This window comes from Harpia harpyja, chromosome 7 (assembly GCF_026419915.1).
Source record: "Harpia harpyja isolate bHarHar1 chromosome 7, bHarHar1 primary haplotype, whole genome shotgun sequence".
NCBI classification, from domain to species: Eukaryota; Metazoa; Chordata; class Aves; order Accipitriformes; family Accipitridae; genus Harpia; species Harpia harpyja.
Genome location: NC_068946.1, coordinates 3,221,307 through 3,234,350, shown reverse-complemented (window position 1 = coordinate 3,234,350; position 13,044 = coordinate 3,221,307). Strand labels below are relative to the sequence as shown.

The window sequence follows — 13,044 nt, the reverse complement described above, 5'->3', positions numbered from 1 at the left end:
AAAGGCTACAGATGATGATCATCTCCACTTAGCTGATGAAAGCAAGGCTGGGGAACAGAACAAGCAGCTACATCATATGAAGAACCACACCTTCGTTTCCCCATACCAATTACACTCAAAGCCCATGAGAAGAGCAGGCCCTCCCACCCTTCAGCAGGTAATGTCTGCATGCCCATCACCTCTATGAAGCAATGCTCACTCAAAAACCCTGAGTGCACATGACCCTGGTTCACAAAAAACTACTCCACAACTCTGATGAGAGTAGGCCTGGTTTTGGTTACTGTAAAAGTCTTTACCCTCAAAACCCATTTCTGGAAATGGAGTTGCTTTATGCACTAACAGTCTTCACTCCAAAAACCTTAATTTACATTATCCGAGAATCAAAAATGCAAAGATGTAGAGGCAATTGTTCTTGCTCTATTTTCCTTGCAATGGCTATTGTTTAAACTTGCTTTCTTTTATCTTGAGAAAAGGTTTAAATGACATTTGGGGAACACAGCAACCATCTCCAGCATAGAGCAGAACCAAAATGGTAACTCCAAAATAAACTGAATGGGGGGGGGGGGGGGACGGGGGGACGACTAGGTAGGCTTTCTGTTGGTTTTAATCTTAAAGCATTGCTCTATTCAGTACAGCAGCAATGAGGAAGGCAACAAAGAAATTACAAGTCATTAGTGCTTGTTAAAATTATTTCTCAATCCAAATAATTTTCTTTTGAAGCAATTGTTTTTTAATCAAGATATGGCATACCTCGTTAAGATGGGTTTGCAAGATTTTCCTTTTCTCTATAGGCAGAGGGATTAAAAAAAAAAACCCAGCACATAACACATGTGATTCATTACAACAATACCCTACACTTTGAATTTTTTTAAAAAAGGACCTCTAATTAGATATTAGGAAACCAGTAACTCTGCAAGGCATACCATTTGTGTGGAACGCCAGGCAGAAAGGTATTCCAATGTTTAATCAGTTCTCACTGTGCTGTATAGCTTTAATCAAACAGCCCAGCCCTTAACAGAAGTCTTTCAATGCCCAATGCAAAAGAAGCTGCCACTCTTGGGTCTTGGGGAGCTCAAATTTACTATTTCTGGTCAGCAAATACAACAAAGAATTTGCTGAGTAGTAGTAGTAAGCCATAGTATAATCTGTGCTACCAAACAACTGCAGAGCTATCTTTGAAAAAGTTATTGAGTTTGCTGACTCCTTGGTAACAGCTTGAACTGGTTTCTACCACGTTCCAAGTTTTCTAGTCTCTGACAACCTGTTTAGTCTTATTCCAATTTTTTCAAAAAGATGCAAGAAAACTGGGCTGTTTGAGTACAACTAAGACATTTAAACCATGTTAATGCTCCTGGTGGATCTTCAGATGGCCATACCCAAGATTTTAGGAAAAAAAAAAAACAAACAAACTTATACTGCTAAAACGTGTGGAGACTGCTCTATTAAATTCCCAAGATTAATTTTGGGGATACTCTAAAGGGACTCTAAAGGGTCCTCTATCTTTTAAGTAGAAATTCAGCATATACTGAATCTCTTATTCAGGGTAAGTTTTCTCTTTCATATTTAACATTAAAATAAAGTCATAATAAAAAAATCACATCCCTTGTTGAGAAAAGAATATCTAGAATGAGCACCCCAATTTTTGTAGGTTTCTGGGTTTTCTTTAAAAAAAAAATCAACTTTAAATATAGATGTTTTAAAATCATGCAGTTTTGACATTAGTCATGGTTTTAAGTAGTGTGCATAACCTTGATCACCTCCGCTCTCCAGGACTAAATACGTTATTGGGCTCTCCTATGTCCATTCTTCATAATATACTATAGGATTTTTATTTTTTTTTCGGTGCACAGATCAAATCATGTATCAAGAAATTCTCATTGAGAAGGGTGAACTCTTTAATGAAAGGTATCCTCTCTCCCAGAGAAAGTATACTGTAAACCTTACCTGTCAGTTTGTCTGAGCTAAATACAACATTAATGTCGAGGTGGTCGCTCTTCGCATATCCACTATCAGGACAGTCTTTGCACTGAGAAAATACGATCCACAGTGCAGTGGAGGTAATGGACAATCTGTCATAGTATTAATGTGCTTTCATTCAAGAGCTAAACATGTTAACACACTACAAAAGAGCATTCTGAATGTGTGCATTGTAACTCAATAGCAATTTACAAGGGAGCATTAGAGGCCCATTGTAAAAAAAACCCTCCTATAAACTTAAAACATTAAGTTTGCCAGTCAAGCAACTATATATTCCTACTGCATAATGCCAAATAATGAATTACACCTTTCAAGGATGAACCATATTGGATTTTTTAAAAAGGCCATGCCACAGGGATACAGTTCTTTGTCTTTCCTAAGCAGATCATTGTACATCTGATCATATGTTGTTTTGAAATCATAAACATTCGGCTTGTCCGGTGCTGGTCCTGGCAGTTTCACATGAGTCCCTGTTCCAAAGGATCGGACACTGAATCCTCGTTTGCTGAAAGACAGAGGGGAAGAGGGGGGGAAAAGATGATTAGACTGGATGGACATTAAACACCAAAGTGCTGAAGAACACATACTGAATTTTAAAAACACCTCTTGGTGATCAGCCAAATCACAACCAAACAGCTGGGCAACTCTTATCAACTACATTGCCAAGCATACCCAATGTTTTTATTTCCTTGCAGTTACAACTGCAGTTACAATTGAAACTCACACACCATTTCTAAAGGAGCACTAACATTTTATATGAAATTTTCTTAAAATTATGGTACATAGTGTTTTGGATATTTCTTTCGTGCTTTCAGGCATCTTGGATTTGCAACAAGCATGCATTCTGTATTCACTCTTGGGCAATACACTATAGGCAGAGATGGTTTTGTCTTGATATAAGTAAGTAAGTAACAATACCAACAGATCAACACTTATGCATTCTGCTAAAGTTGCTGGGCTAACTACATTATTCCCCTCGCTATGCTGCCGAAACTACCTCTAGTGTAATTTAATTAGCCTAGTACAAACATTTGTGTGCCTGGCACTTTTCTCAAGTGGACTGAAAAACATACTGTGTAATTACCTTTACAGAAGTGGGGCAGATATTCTGCTGGCTGGTACCTAAAACTCTTGGGTAAGCAAGGGATAGCTTCATTCCATTCTTGTGAACAACTTCTTGTTTAATAATTATAATTTTAAAAAAAAGAGGCAGGAACCTGCTTGTCTTTAGGGGTAATGCCAAAATGTTACTTCTGATTAACCTAAATACACCTACTTGAACCTCAACAAATCCTTCAGTAATGTTAAGAAACATTACAATATATTTGTTGAGTAACAGGACCAAAAAGAGATTGTTTTCTGGTGGTCTAATGGACAAAGTTACATGGTAAAATACTGTCACTTGTCTAGAATGCTGAAACATTTGAATTTATAATGACAATCTAACTTCTGAAACATGTCAAGACCATGGCTTAATCTCATTTTTTTTTAAGGACTCACACTTTCAGCTTCAATGATTTAGCAGAGACTGAGTAGAGTGAACATTAAAACAGAAACAAAAAGCAAGCAAACAACCCAACACCTGCCCTCTCCTCCCCTGAAAAGAAAAAAAAATAATAATTGTAGAGCCACCTTCTGAGAAGAGCAAACAGGAGACTGGTAACCAGTGCAAGAGTCACACCTTGACTCCTTGGTCTTCATATACAAGATAGCAAGGAAATTCAACAGAAGACACCAATTCAAAGTGCATGTTTGCCTTCAAACGGTGTCTTTGAAGTGATCCAAAAAGCTTTTATGGAGATACTGTGATCAAGCTTTGCCCCAAGCTCAAACACTGCTATGCAACTATCAAGTGTTATTTCCCTTAATCTGTCCTATTGGAAAACAGCCCCTCCTTTCTCTCTTCTTGCTTCACTACACTTTTTCTTCCAGCAACTATTTATAGGTTCCTATTTCTGTAAACAGACAGGATACATGATGATTTTTTGCTTCTTTCTGAAGGACTAATGACTGAAAACGGATACAAGTAGAAAAAAGTGCAATTCTTTCCCCCTCCCAGCCCTCCATCACATTAACGGTGACTCATAACTGCACCAGTTACATTTAGTTTATTTTCCCTGCAATACTTCCAGACCCAAGTTTTTATTCTTCTGCTGGACATGAAGAGAGCCATAACATGTACAGAACAAACTGCAGTCCTAAAACATTAATGTTTCAAATTGATGTTTTTCCAGTTGTCTCACCCTTCTTCTTTCCTTTCTATATCTACCACTTGAAGCTATTTTGCTAAGAATTTTAATACCAACTAACTGAGAAATAGTGCTTGGGCACCTTGCACTTTCTGCCTTCTTTCCTTCTCTCCCACATTACTGCAAAGCAGTAACGTTATGATGGAAAAGTATTTTCTTCTATGCTTTCCTCCTAACTTTTAATTTTTCCTTTAATATTATTCTTTGAAATAGGTCTACTTGGGTCACATACATTAAGAGGCCCATCTCCAACTGTAGGAAATGTCCTTCAAGTTCACACGATCTCATATAAAGCAAAACAGAAATCTTCATTTGAAGTTCCACACATCAAAAATTTGTGCCTCTAATGCACAGAACCCATTGAAAATTACTCCCTTGAACAGCCAGAATATGCATTTCTCACATGGAATTTCGTGCTTTGAGACTAGAGGTACAGCTTTTACACTATTTCTGCATGTGCTGTTTTTGGCTGGGCTAGGGTTAATTTTCTTCATAGTAGCTAGTATGGGGCTGTGTTTTGGATTTGTGTGGAAAACAGCCTTGATAACACAGGGATGTTTTAGTTACTGCTGAGCAGTGCTTACACACAGTCAAGGGCTCTTCTGCTCCTCACACAAGCCCACCAGCAAGTAGGCTGGGGGGGCACAAGGAGCTGGGAGAGGACAGAGCCGGGACAGCTGACCCCAACTGACCCAAGGGATACTCCAGACCATATGACATCATGCTCAGCATATAAAGCTGAGGAAAGAAGGAGGAAGGGGGGGACGTTCAGACTTATGGTATTTGTCTTCCCAAGTAACCGTCAGGCATGATGGAGCCCTGCTTTCCTGGAGATGGCTGAACACCTGCCTGCTGATGGGAAATAGTGAATGAATTCCTTGTTTTGCTTTGCTTGCATGCTCGGCTTTAGCTTTACCTATTCAACTGTCTTTATCTCAACCCACAAGTTTTCTCACTTTTACCCTTCTGATTCTCTCCCCCATCCCACCAAGGGGGAGTAAGCAAGCAGCTGCGTAGTGCTTGGTTGCTGGCTGGGGTTAAACCACAACAATGCACCAGGTGTACTATTATGAAATATTCTGAAAATGTTTCAACACATTTCTTGCAACAATTGGAGGGCGGGGGAGAGGGAAGAACGCCTGCACAGAACCATTATTTAACAGAGCCTGCTTTTATTAAGCAGCTGGACAGATCTAGTTTAGCGAGTCATCAAGTATCTGTTGTAATGTAGCACAGCCTTTTAACAATGAACATTTTCTACAAGAAATATATCTAGTATTGGTGCTTGGCCTAGTAAAACTACCCAGAAGATGGAAAATAATGAGCTTCAAGTTCACCATAAACAGTGAAGGGTAAGATATACTAATATACTATCCTAGCACCGATTTCTGAAAATGTGAAGCTTAAACATTAGCAGACCTGTGAATGTTATGAAATTTCAGGAAGCTGTTTCTATTAATACTATTAAGACCAGTGTATCTAAACTATCAATATACTAAGTACAAATATAAGCCAGTATACAGATCTCATTTTCAGCAAGTATGCTCACCTCAGTTTAAGTCCAAAGCTCATTACAATGAGATCACATGCACCACTCATGTGCCCATGAGTTTATAGACTTTTAACTGAAGAACCTGAAAACAGTCATTCCACTTCCCTCCAAAGAATCTGAGCTCACTGCAAATACTGCTTCTCATCTGGGATACAACTGCTGCTGAAAGCAGAGATCAACATTGGACTACACTAACAAAGCACTAACACATGACAGAGTTGTTAACACTCATTTTCAGGCACTGAGAGGAGAAGTAATATTAATCCATGCAGATTGACATGAATTTTTATCCACACCTTTCTTCCATTTCATTGTTATTTTGGGATCTCACACACGCCTATTACATTAAGGTATTTTTCAGCTTACTGTAATGTCGTAACAGTACAGCTTCTCTTCTTCCAATGGCCAGTAATAAGCTTCACTAAACATTACAGCAAACGCAATAAATCCTGCATTACCACTCACAGTGGTAAATATTTTCAGGGGACAAATCACTAATTTTAATACATCCCCTTCCACAACATGTAGCAGGAAAATAACTAGCAACAGTGGTCTCCTCCTAGACCACTTAAAAAACATCTTATGCCATCCAATCAATATTAAAAAAAAACCCACAACCCAAACCCCCCAAAACCCCACCCCACAGGTGGAACAGCAGGAACATAAGCACTATTAACTAAGTTTGATTAAAACATTAACAACTTTTTGTAACTGGCATTATCACTGATAAGCTGTCAAATGAAAGTGTTTTAATATAAAAATGTTAAACATTTCCTTCTTCTTGATGGTTTATCAATACAATTTAAGATTTCTTAAATTAAGCACTACAAATTTCAATACCTCACTGCATTTAGCTGCTGACAGAAGCTGTGACTAGCGACTTATGTAAACTGCAAGGGTGCAACTTAAGTTCTCTTACATGGTCAACGTTGAACTACAAATCATAGTATCAACATGAAATTTAAGTTTCAGCTACTAGGGTTTCAGTATTTAAATCTGTTCACTGCCACTCAGATTATCTCATATTCACACTCCTAATTTCTTAACACATTTAGTTTCCTAAAACAAAGGAACACGTATGTACCTTAAGCACATATCAGTATCCTACAACTGTTCATTATCAGGAGTAACACTGAGACCCTGAACTCAGGACACTGAGATAGGGTATCTCTACCATAAGAGCCTGAAAATACAAAGTCACCAGAGCACCTCCTACACACTGGGAGAGTTTGAAACTATAACTTCCTTTTAAAAGCCATCAGGGTACCGCCAAATAAACATACACAAATGGAAATGTTGAAGTTGCTGCATAATAAAGTCTGGTAGCAAGAGAAGTGTTACCCTTCCACCTTTCTCTTCTATGTTTGAAGGAGAACCATGGCCTAAGTCTGCACACTCTATGGCTAAAAAAAAAAATAAAAAACCAAACCATGACCCACATACAAATTATATTTGTAACAGCAAGAAATGTAAGATGAGTAAGATTTGACCTAGGGACTGGTTACAGACAGATATCCAGTTTGACAGCTTTTAAGGAAAGATTATGTCTTTCTGCATAGTCTTTATTGCTTTTCCTCTTTCCCCTTTGCTTTAGTGTCTCGGCATACCCCTATGGTGATGGTAACTATTCTATCAACAAACTTCAAAAGACCTTCAGTCTGACTTCTGTTGGAAGATTAGAACAAAATGTTTCAAACCTGGTTAATTAGAAAATATGCATGCAGACTACAAAGCAAACGGAAACTATACTGAACCAAGATAACAGTAGAAACTGATAGATTGATTATTCAGATACGAAAAAGATCTAATGCATGCATTTGCTTCCCAGAAGCACAAGTGGCAGCACAGAGAAATCAAGTACAGTAAGGATGAGTGAGAAATTCAGGTTGGCAAGTGAGACTCATTGCAAACTCTTTTGGAATGAACCACTGCAATTTAAAAGGAAAAAAAGTTTTTAAGTGTCCAAAAAAGGTAACTCTTATTATCTGGTACATTAAGTTTAAAGAAAGAAAGAAAAATAAACCCAAACACACACACACTCCACCCCCCCAAACTGCTGAAGTGTGCAAAGAAAGTATGTATTACAATCTTGCTTTTCTGAGTCCAAAAGAGAGAGAACACCAGAATGTTATAAAATGTAAGTACATTAAGATGTTAAATCAAGCCTGTTTAAACCACTTCAAAATTTCATGCGTTAAAAAGGATAAACTACCAAGAAGAATCATAAAAGCAAGAAGTGATGGACTGCAGGTGCTTCCAAGAAAAGCATACCAGGTAAATGGAACATTTCAGCTAGACGTTATACGTAGAGGGCTAAATTTTATGTTTTGCATCAGAAGTTAAAATTTGCTTTAAAAGGAAGTAGTATACAATTAAGTTCGATTTTTAGTAGGCACTAGGTAGGCCTAACATTTGGAAAGTAAAATAAGCTTGCCTTAATGATTGATATTTTTCTCTGTAAACTGAAGAATGGAAAAAGCACACTTACTGATAAAAATTCTACACAAAAAATTTGGATTAACTAAAACCTGTAATTCATTAAAACACTGAATAGACTAGAGAAGTTAATTCTGAAACCTGACTTACAGCATTACAAAAATCTAAAAGACTCAAATACAAGACAAACACTTCAACAAAAAAATTCATTTTTATACATTTCCTAGCACAAATATTTTCAAAAAAGCCTGTATAAAACACTTACAGCAAGATTTCACGCTACAGATTACAAAGCACTGTTTATGTATGTTCATTAAGGTGTTCAACATTGAAGACTGGACTCCAGGCTTTGTTTTCAAATAGTCACCTGCAGTTCTATAGAATTTGTATCCTTTAAAGTCTTGTAATCCCTTAACAAAATACCTTTAAGTTTCATAATACCTAAATTTCTTCCTAACTCTTCTTCCTCTTTTAATCATGTGTTCTTTCAAACTGCAGTGCAACACAGAGGAAGACATTACCCTGCATTTGGTAAATCAGACTGGCTTTGAGCCAATGCAGACATTTTCGTGAAGTTTACTGGCAAATGACCATTCTCATTGCACGGGCTAGTTATTTCTTTAGAACAGCATCAGCAGTTCATCTCTATTTTGCCATTTATGCTATTGTTGCTATAATTATGTAGGCTGTTGCTGAAAATAAACATTTTCCAAATACATATATTTTGTTAATTTTTAATTAAAATCTTAAGGGAGAAGAGACTTTCAAATAACATTTCCCTGCCACATTTTCCACAAGAACATCAGTCACACCAGAAGTGATTTATTTCTTCTGCAAAAACAGAGAGGAAGGCTAGACATTAGAAGTAAATTTAACTTTGTCCTTAGTACTCAGGTTTCAACTAAAACTCAGTTCCAGTATTATTAGCAGAAAAACAACAGAATAGCATCCCCCCCAAGCAGCTATTGGTAACATCATGTCTTCATAGAACTGCCACAGGTAACATCTGATGCCAAGTTTAAGCATTAACAGCATTATATGCTGCTCACAGTAAGATGGCTGCCAGACCAGATGCTTTGATTATTTATTCATTTCAAGGTGGTTGTTTATTATTTAAATGTAGCACACAATTTACACGTAGTTGTTTGGCTTATTGTGCTAGCAATATGTGTACTTTAACGTGAGTGTTACTTTGCATAACTTTAACAAAAACCCCCCAAAACCTTCATCGTGTCCCTGCAGTGCATAGGGAAGATTTAGGAACATAACTTCAGGCAGATCAGGTCTCTCCTGTCCGTCAGTCCGTCCCCAGTCTCCCATCTCCCCTTTTGAATTCAGCCAAGCTGAAAATACTTGCAGTGCTAAGTAGATAAACCCTCACAATCTCAAAGACATTTAACATTCTGAAGCAAACACTTTGTCCAGTTTTCCTGCAACAGGAAAAGGCTCCCTTTCAGTGCACAGAGCGGCTCCAGTCTTCGGATGCATTAGAGAAACAAAACAAAAAAAAAGAGGGAGAAAAAAAACAAAAGAGAAAAGGAGCATTTAAGTTTTCAGATGCCGAGACACGGGAGCTGTTCTGCGCCTGTCGAATTCGCCAGCTCGTGTTTTGCAGCACTGGATCCGGAGGTCCGCCAACGATGGTGGAGCAGACCCCACCGCCCCGGCGCACCCAGCCTGGGCCAGGCTCCGGAGAAGACAGGATGCAAACAGGATGAGGTCCCCAAGCCTCTGGGCCTAGCGGGGTTAGGTGCGGGCCCCCAGCACGGCCTCCGACCGCAGCCGGCGCGGCGCCCCGCTGCCCCGACAGCCCACTCGAGCCCAGCTCCGGGGCAGGCAAGGCAGCCAGCGTCCGCACTTACAGCGGCCAAGGAAGGGGCCGCGATGCGGTGCGGAGGGGCGGCCCGCCACGGAAGGCGGCCGCCAGGGCCTAGGACGCACTCGCGGAGCCCGGCAGCGTTGGGCCAGGCCGCGCCGCCGCCGCCGCCGGGCGGAGGAAGGAAGGAAGGAAGGAAGGAAGAGGGGGGGTCGGGCAGGCCCTGGTTACCTGAGGATGTTGTGCGCCTCCATGCTGCGGTTCTGGTTGCTGGAGCACACCACGGCCACGCGGAGCGGCGAGGAAGGCATGGCGGCGCAGGGAAGAGCCCAGCTCCCTCCCCGCGGCTCCGAAACCCTCTCGGCCCCGGCCGCGGCTCGCACAAAATGGCGGCGGGAGCCCGGCGGCGGGCGGTGCCGGGACGTGTCACCAGGGCCGCGCCGCCCCACCGCGGCCAACCGCGGAGCGGGCGTCAGGGGGCGGAGGCCGCCGCCTACCATCGAGAGAGAGGCGGGGCGGCGGAGATAGCGCGCCGCCAGCCATAGAGCTGGAGGCCGGGCACGCCGGGGGCTGAGGCGCGCAGCTCGCCGGTTCCGGTCCCGGTCCTCGGCCCGGGCGGCTCTCGCCCGGCGAGAGGCCGGTCCCCAGAGCGGAGCGACCCTGGTGCTCTCTGCCGCGCCCCTCACCGCCCCTCTGTGTGTCGGGCCTCTGCATACGCCGGCCCGGGTTATTCTCGGTCAACAACCGCTTCTCCCGGGGCTTCCCGGGCAGCACCGGCGGGCCCAGCCCGCAAGGAAGGGCTCGAGCGTTTACACAAGAAACAGGTCGTTTAGCATGAATTCGTGAATCTTGCTGATTGCTCGGGCTGTTAAACTACAAATACCACCTAACTTGTCAGCCGCTTATTGAGAGAGAAAAGCCACCAAAGAGTCACGGATGCTCCCCTGGCGACTCGGAGCCAAGCCCGGCACAATTTTATTTCCTCCCGTCCAACTGCGTTTCCCAGTTTTCCAAGAGGAGCGAGTGGTTGGAAACGGCGCTGCGCGAACGGTTTGTTTCTGACCCAACTTCTGGTTTGCCCACAGGACAGCCCGCTATCAGCACACAGCCTCTTATTCCTAAATGATAAAACTTTTGTGCTGACGGACTATTCAGCTACCAGATGTTTTCCACTGGTGCAGTTCCAACGTTAGGGGCAACCGTGAGTCAGGGAAAGGCGCTCGAATGAAACTGCCGGAGGGAGGGCTAATGCAAAACAGAGAGTAGCTGTGAGAAAAGGTCCAGCTTCGCTATTAATCACCATCACATGCTGTGGATTTGTGCTGCTCTCCTTTACTGTAAACAAGGACGCGTATACAATATTTTCCTGGCTAAACATCCACACCCCTCGTGTGAATTAAACATAAACATAGGGATGTAGAAAATGTCCAATGACATACCCGTCTGGGTTAGTGCTTTCACAACTAACCGTGGCCTCATACTGTTACTGTATAAGCAAGTGGCTCTTTCAGAGTTGAATACAACAGCTAGAAGATCCCAGCAGAGACAACAGCAGCTTCTCTAGCACAGCTATAGTTCTGAAGTCTCAGGCACGCGTACACGCATGCGTGTGCCGTTAGGTTTCATCTACGCATGCCAAACAGAGAGTAACACTGCTGTGACCACAACAGGTGAGACGTTCTCATCACCCCCAGGTCCAAGTCCCCTGACAGCTGCTACACAACCCTGTCTTATTTAATATACAGGCAATTTTCCAACATCCAGAAAGAAATTACTCCAAATTTGCAATGTAAGGTCTTGGGTCTTCCCAAATATGCCCTATTTCCATACTTCACACCCATATAATTCCCATTTGCCTGGCAATGTAAGCTACATACTCCATTATTTTGTTTTCAGAAGAATGTGATTCAAGCAATCGCTTTTTTCCTGAAAAGCACTTTTCTGGCTAGTTTTCTTTCTCAGCACTAGGTGGCAGCCAAATGTTGCAGTGAGTCCACTGAGCTGGACCACGGACGAAAGATCCGGAGAAGTGTTTGAATGGAGAGCTGAATCACCCCCAAGAAGAAGTAAATTGGGTCTGGCACCCTGGATCAATCCCATCTCCATGTCTGTGCGCAGAACACTCTGTGGTGAGGACTCTGTAGTGAAGATGAGGAGACATATACTTTCTGTTATGCTTAATCGTGGAATTCTGCATTTTAGGAGTAAAAACTCACGCTTTTACTGAAAACTGTTCAAATAAGAATGGCCAAAACTAGGAGTTATTTACGTACCCACCGACTGGTAAAATGCACTGAATTCAGGATTGTTTTGCTCACATACAGGTCAAAATGATCATGGCGCTCCTTGCTCAGCCCAGACCAATTCCATTTTTCTCTGAGACTTTCGTCATCTTTTCCCTCTTCCACGTCATTGTGCTTTCCCACCTGGGTTTACTTGCACTATTTCAGCTGACTCCAGTACTCTTCAGTGCTTGAGCAATGAGACAGCTAGGAGAGATGAGAAACCAAGGCTTCAGCAGGATGTAGATGTTTTCTTCATTCCAGAAAAGGTCCTTTTAGAACAGTGAGAGGATATTAGCAGATTGGTGAGGTGGAAGCTTATCTCTTGGAGTACGCAAGGACATTTTTGCTGTCAGTGCAGAATACAAAGGAAACCAACTCCAGTTTCAATGTGCATAGACTCCAAGTACAAAAGTTGGCTGTTAAAATTGGACATGAAGACAATGGCCTCATGCTCTAAGCACAAGTCTCGTCCATCTTGTCACAGGTCCTACCCTAGCTGTTCCACTGCTGAGAGTAGAGCTGAGAAGCTGTTTGGTGCCACTATGATCAATGTAATTGGAGGGAAGTGAATAGTCGTAACGAGAGATTGTATTAAGCAGACACTTGCTCCCCAGCTCCTGACAATTCTAAAATGTTAAAAGTGAAAGAATGCTCATTACTAAAAATCTTCCATTGATGCTACTTTGTGCCAGATTTGGCTGCATAGGCCCCGAGCTGCATCACAGCCAG

General features: G+C 41.8%; 1 protein-coding gene across 1 annotated transcript in view; it reads right to left on the bottom strand.

Annotated features, from left to right (window-relative positions):
- SSU72 (SSU72 homolog, RNA polymerase II CTD phosphatase) overlaps positions 1–10,451 on the bottom strand; it is a 30,004-nt gene extending 19,553 nt beyond the window's left edge. Inside the window, exons 1-2 of the mRNA XM_052793757.1 lie at positions 10,262–10,451; positions 2,339–2,482 (exon numbers count right to left, since the gene is read on the bottom strand). Coding sequence (XP_052649717.1) covers positions 2,339–2,482; positions 10,262–10,341 — 224 coding nt within the window. The 5' untranslated portion in view covers positions 10,342–10,451. The remainder of the gene's footprint in view (positions 1–2,338; positions 2,483–10,261) is intronic.
- Between the last annotated feature and the right edge of the window lie 2,593 nt (positions 10,452–13,044).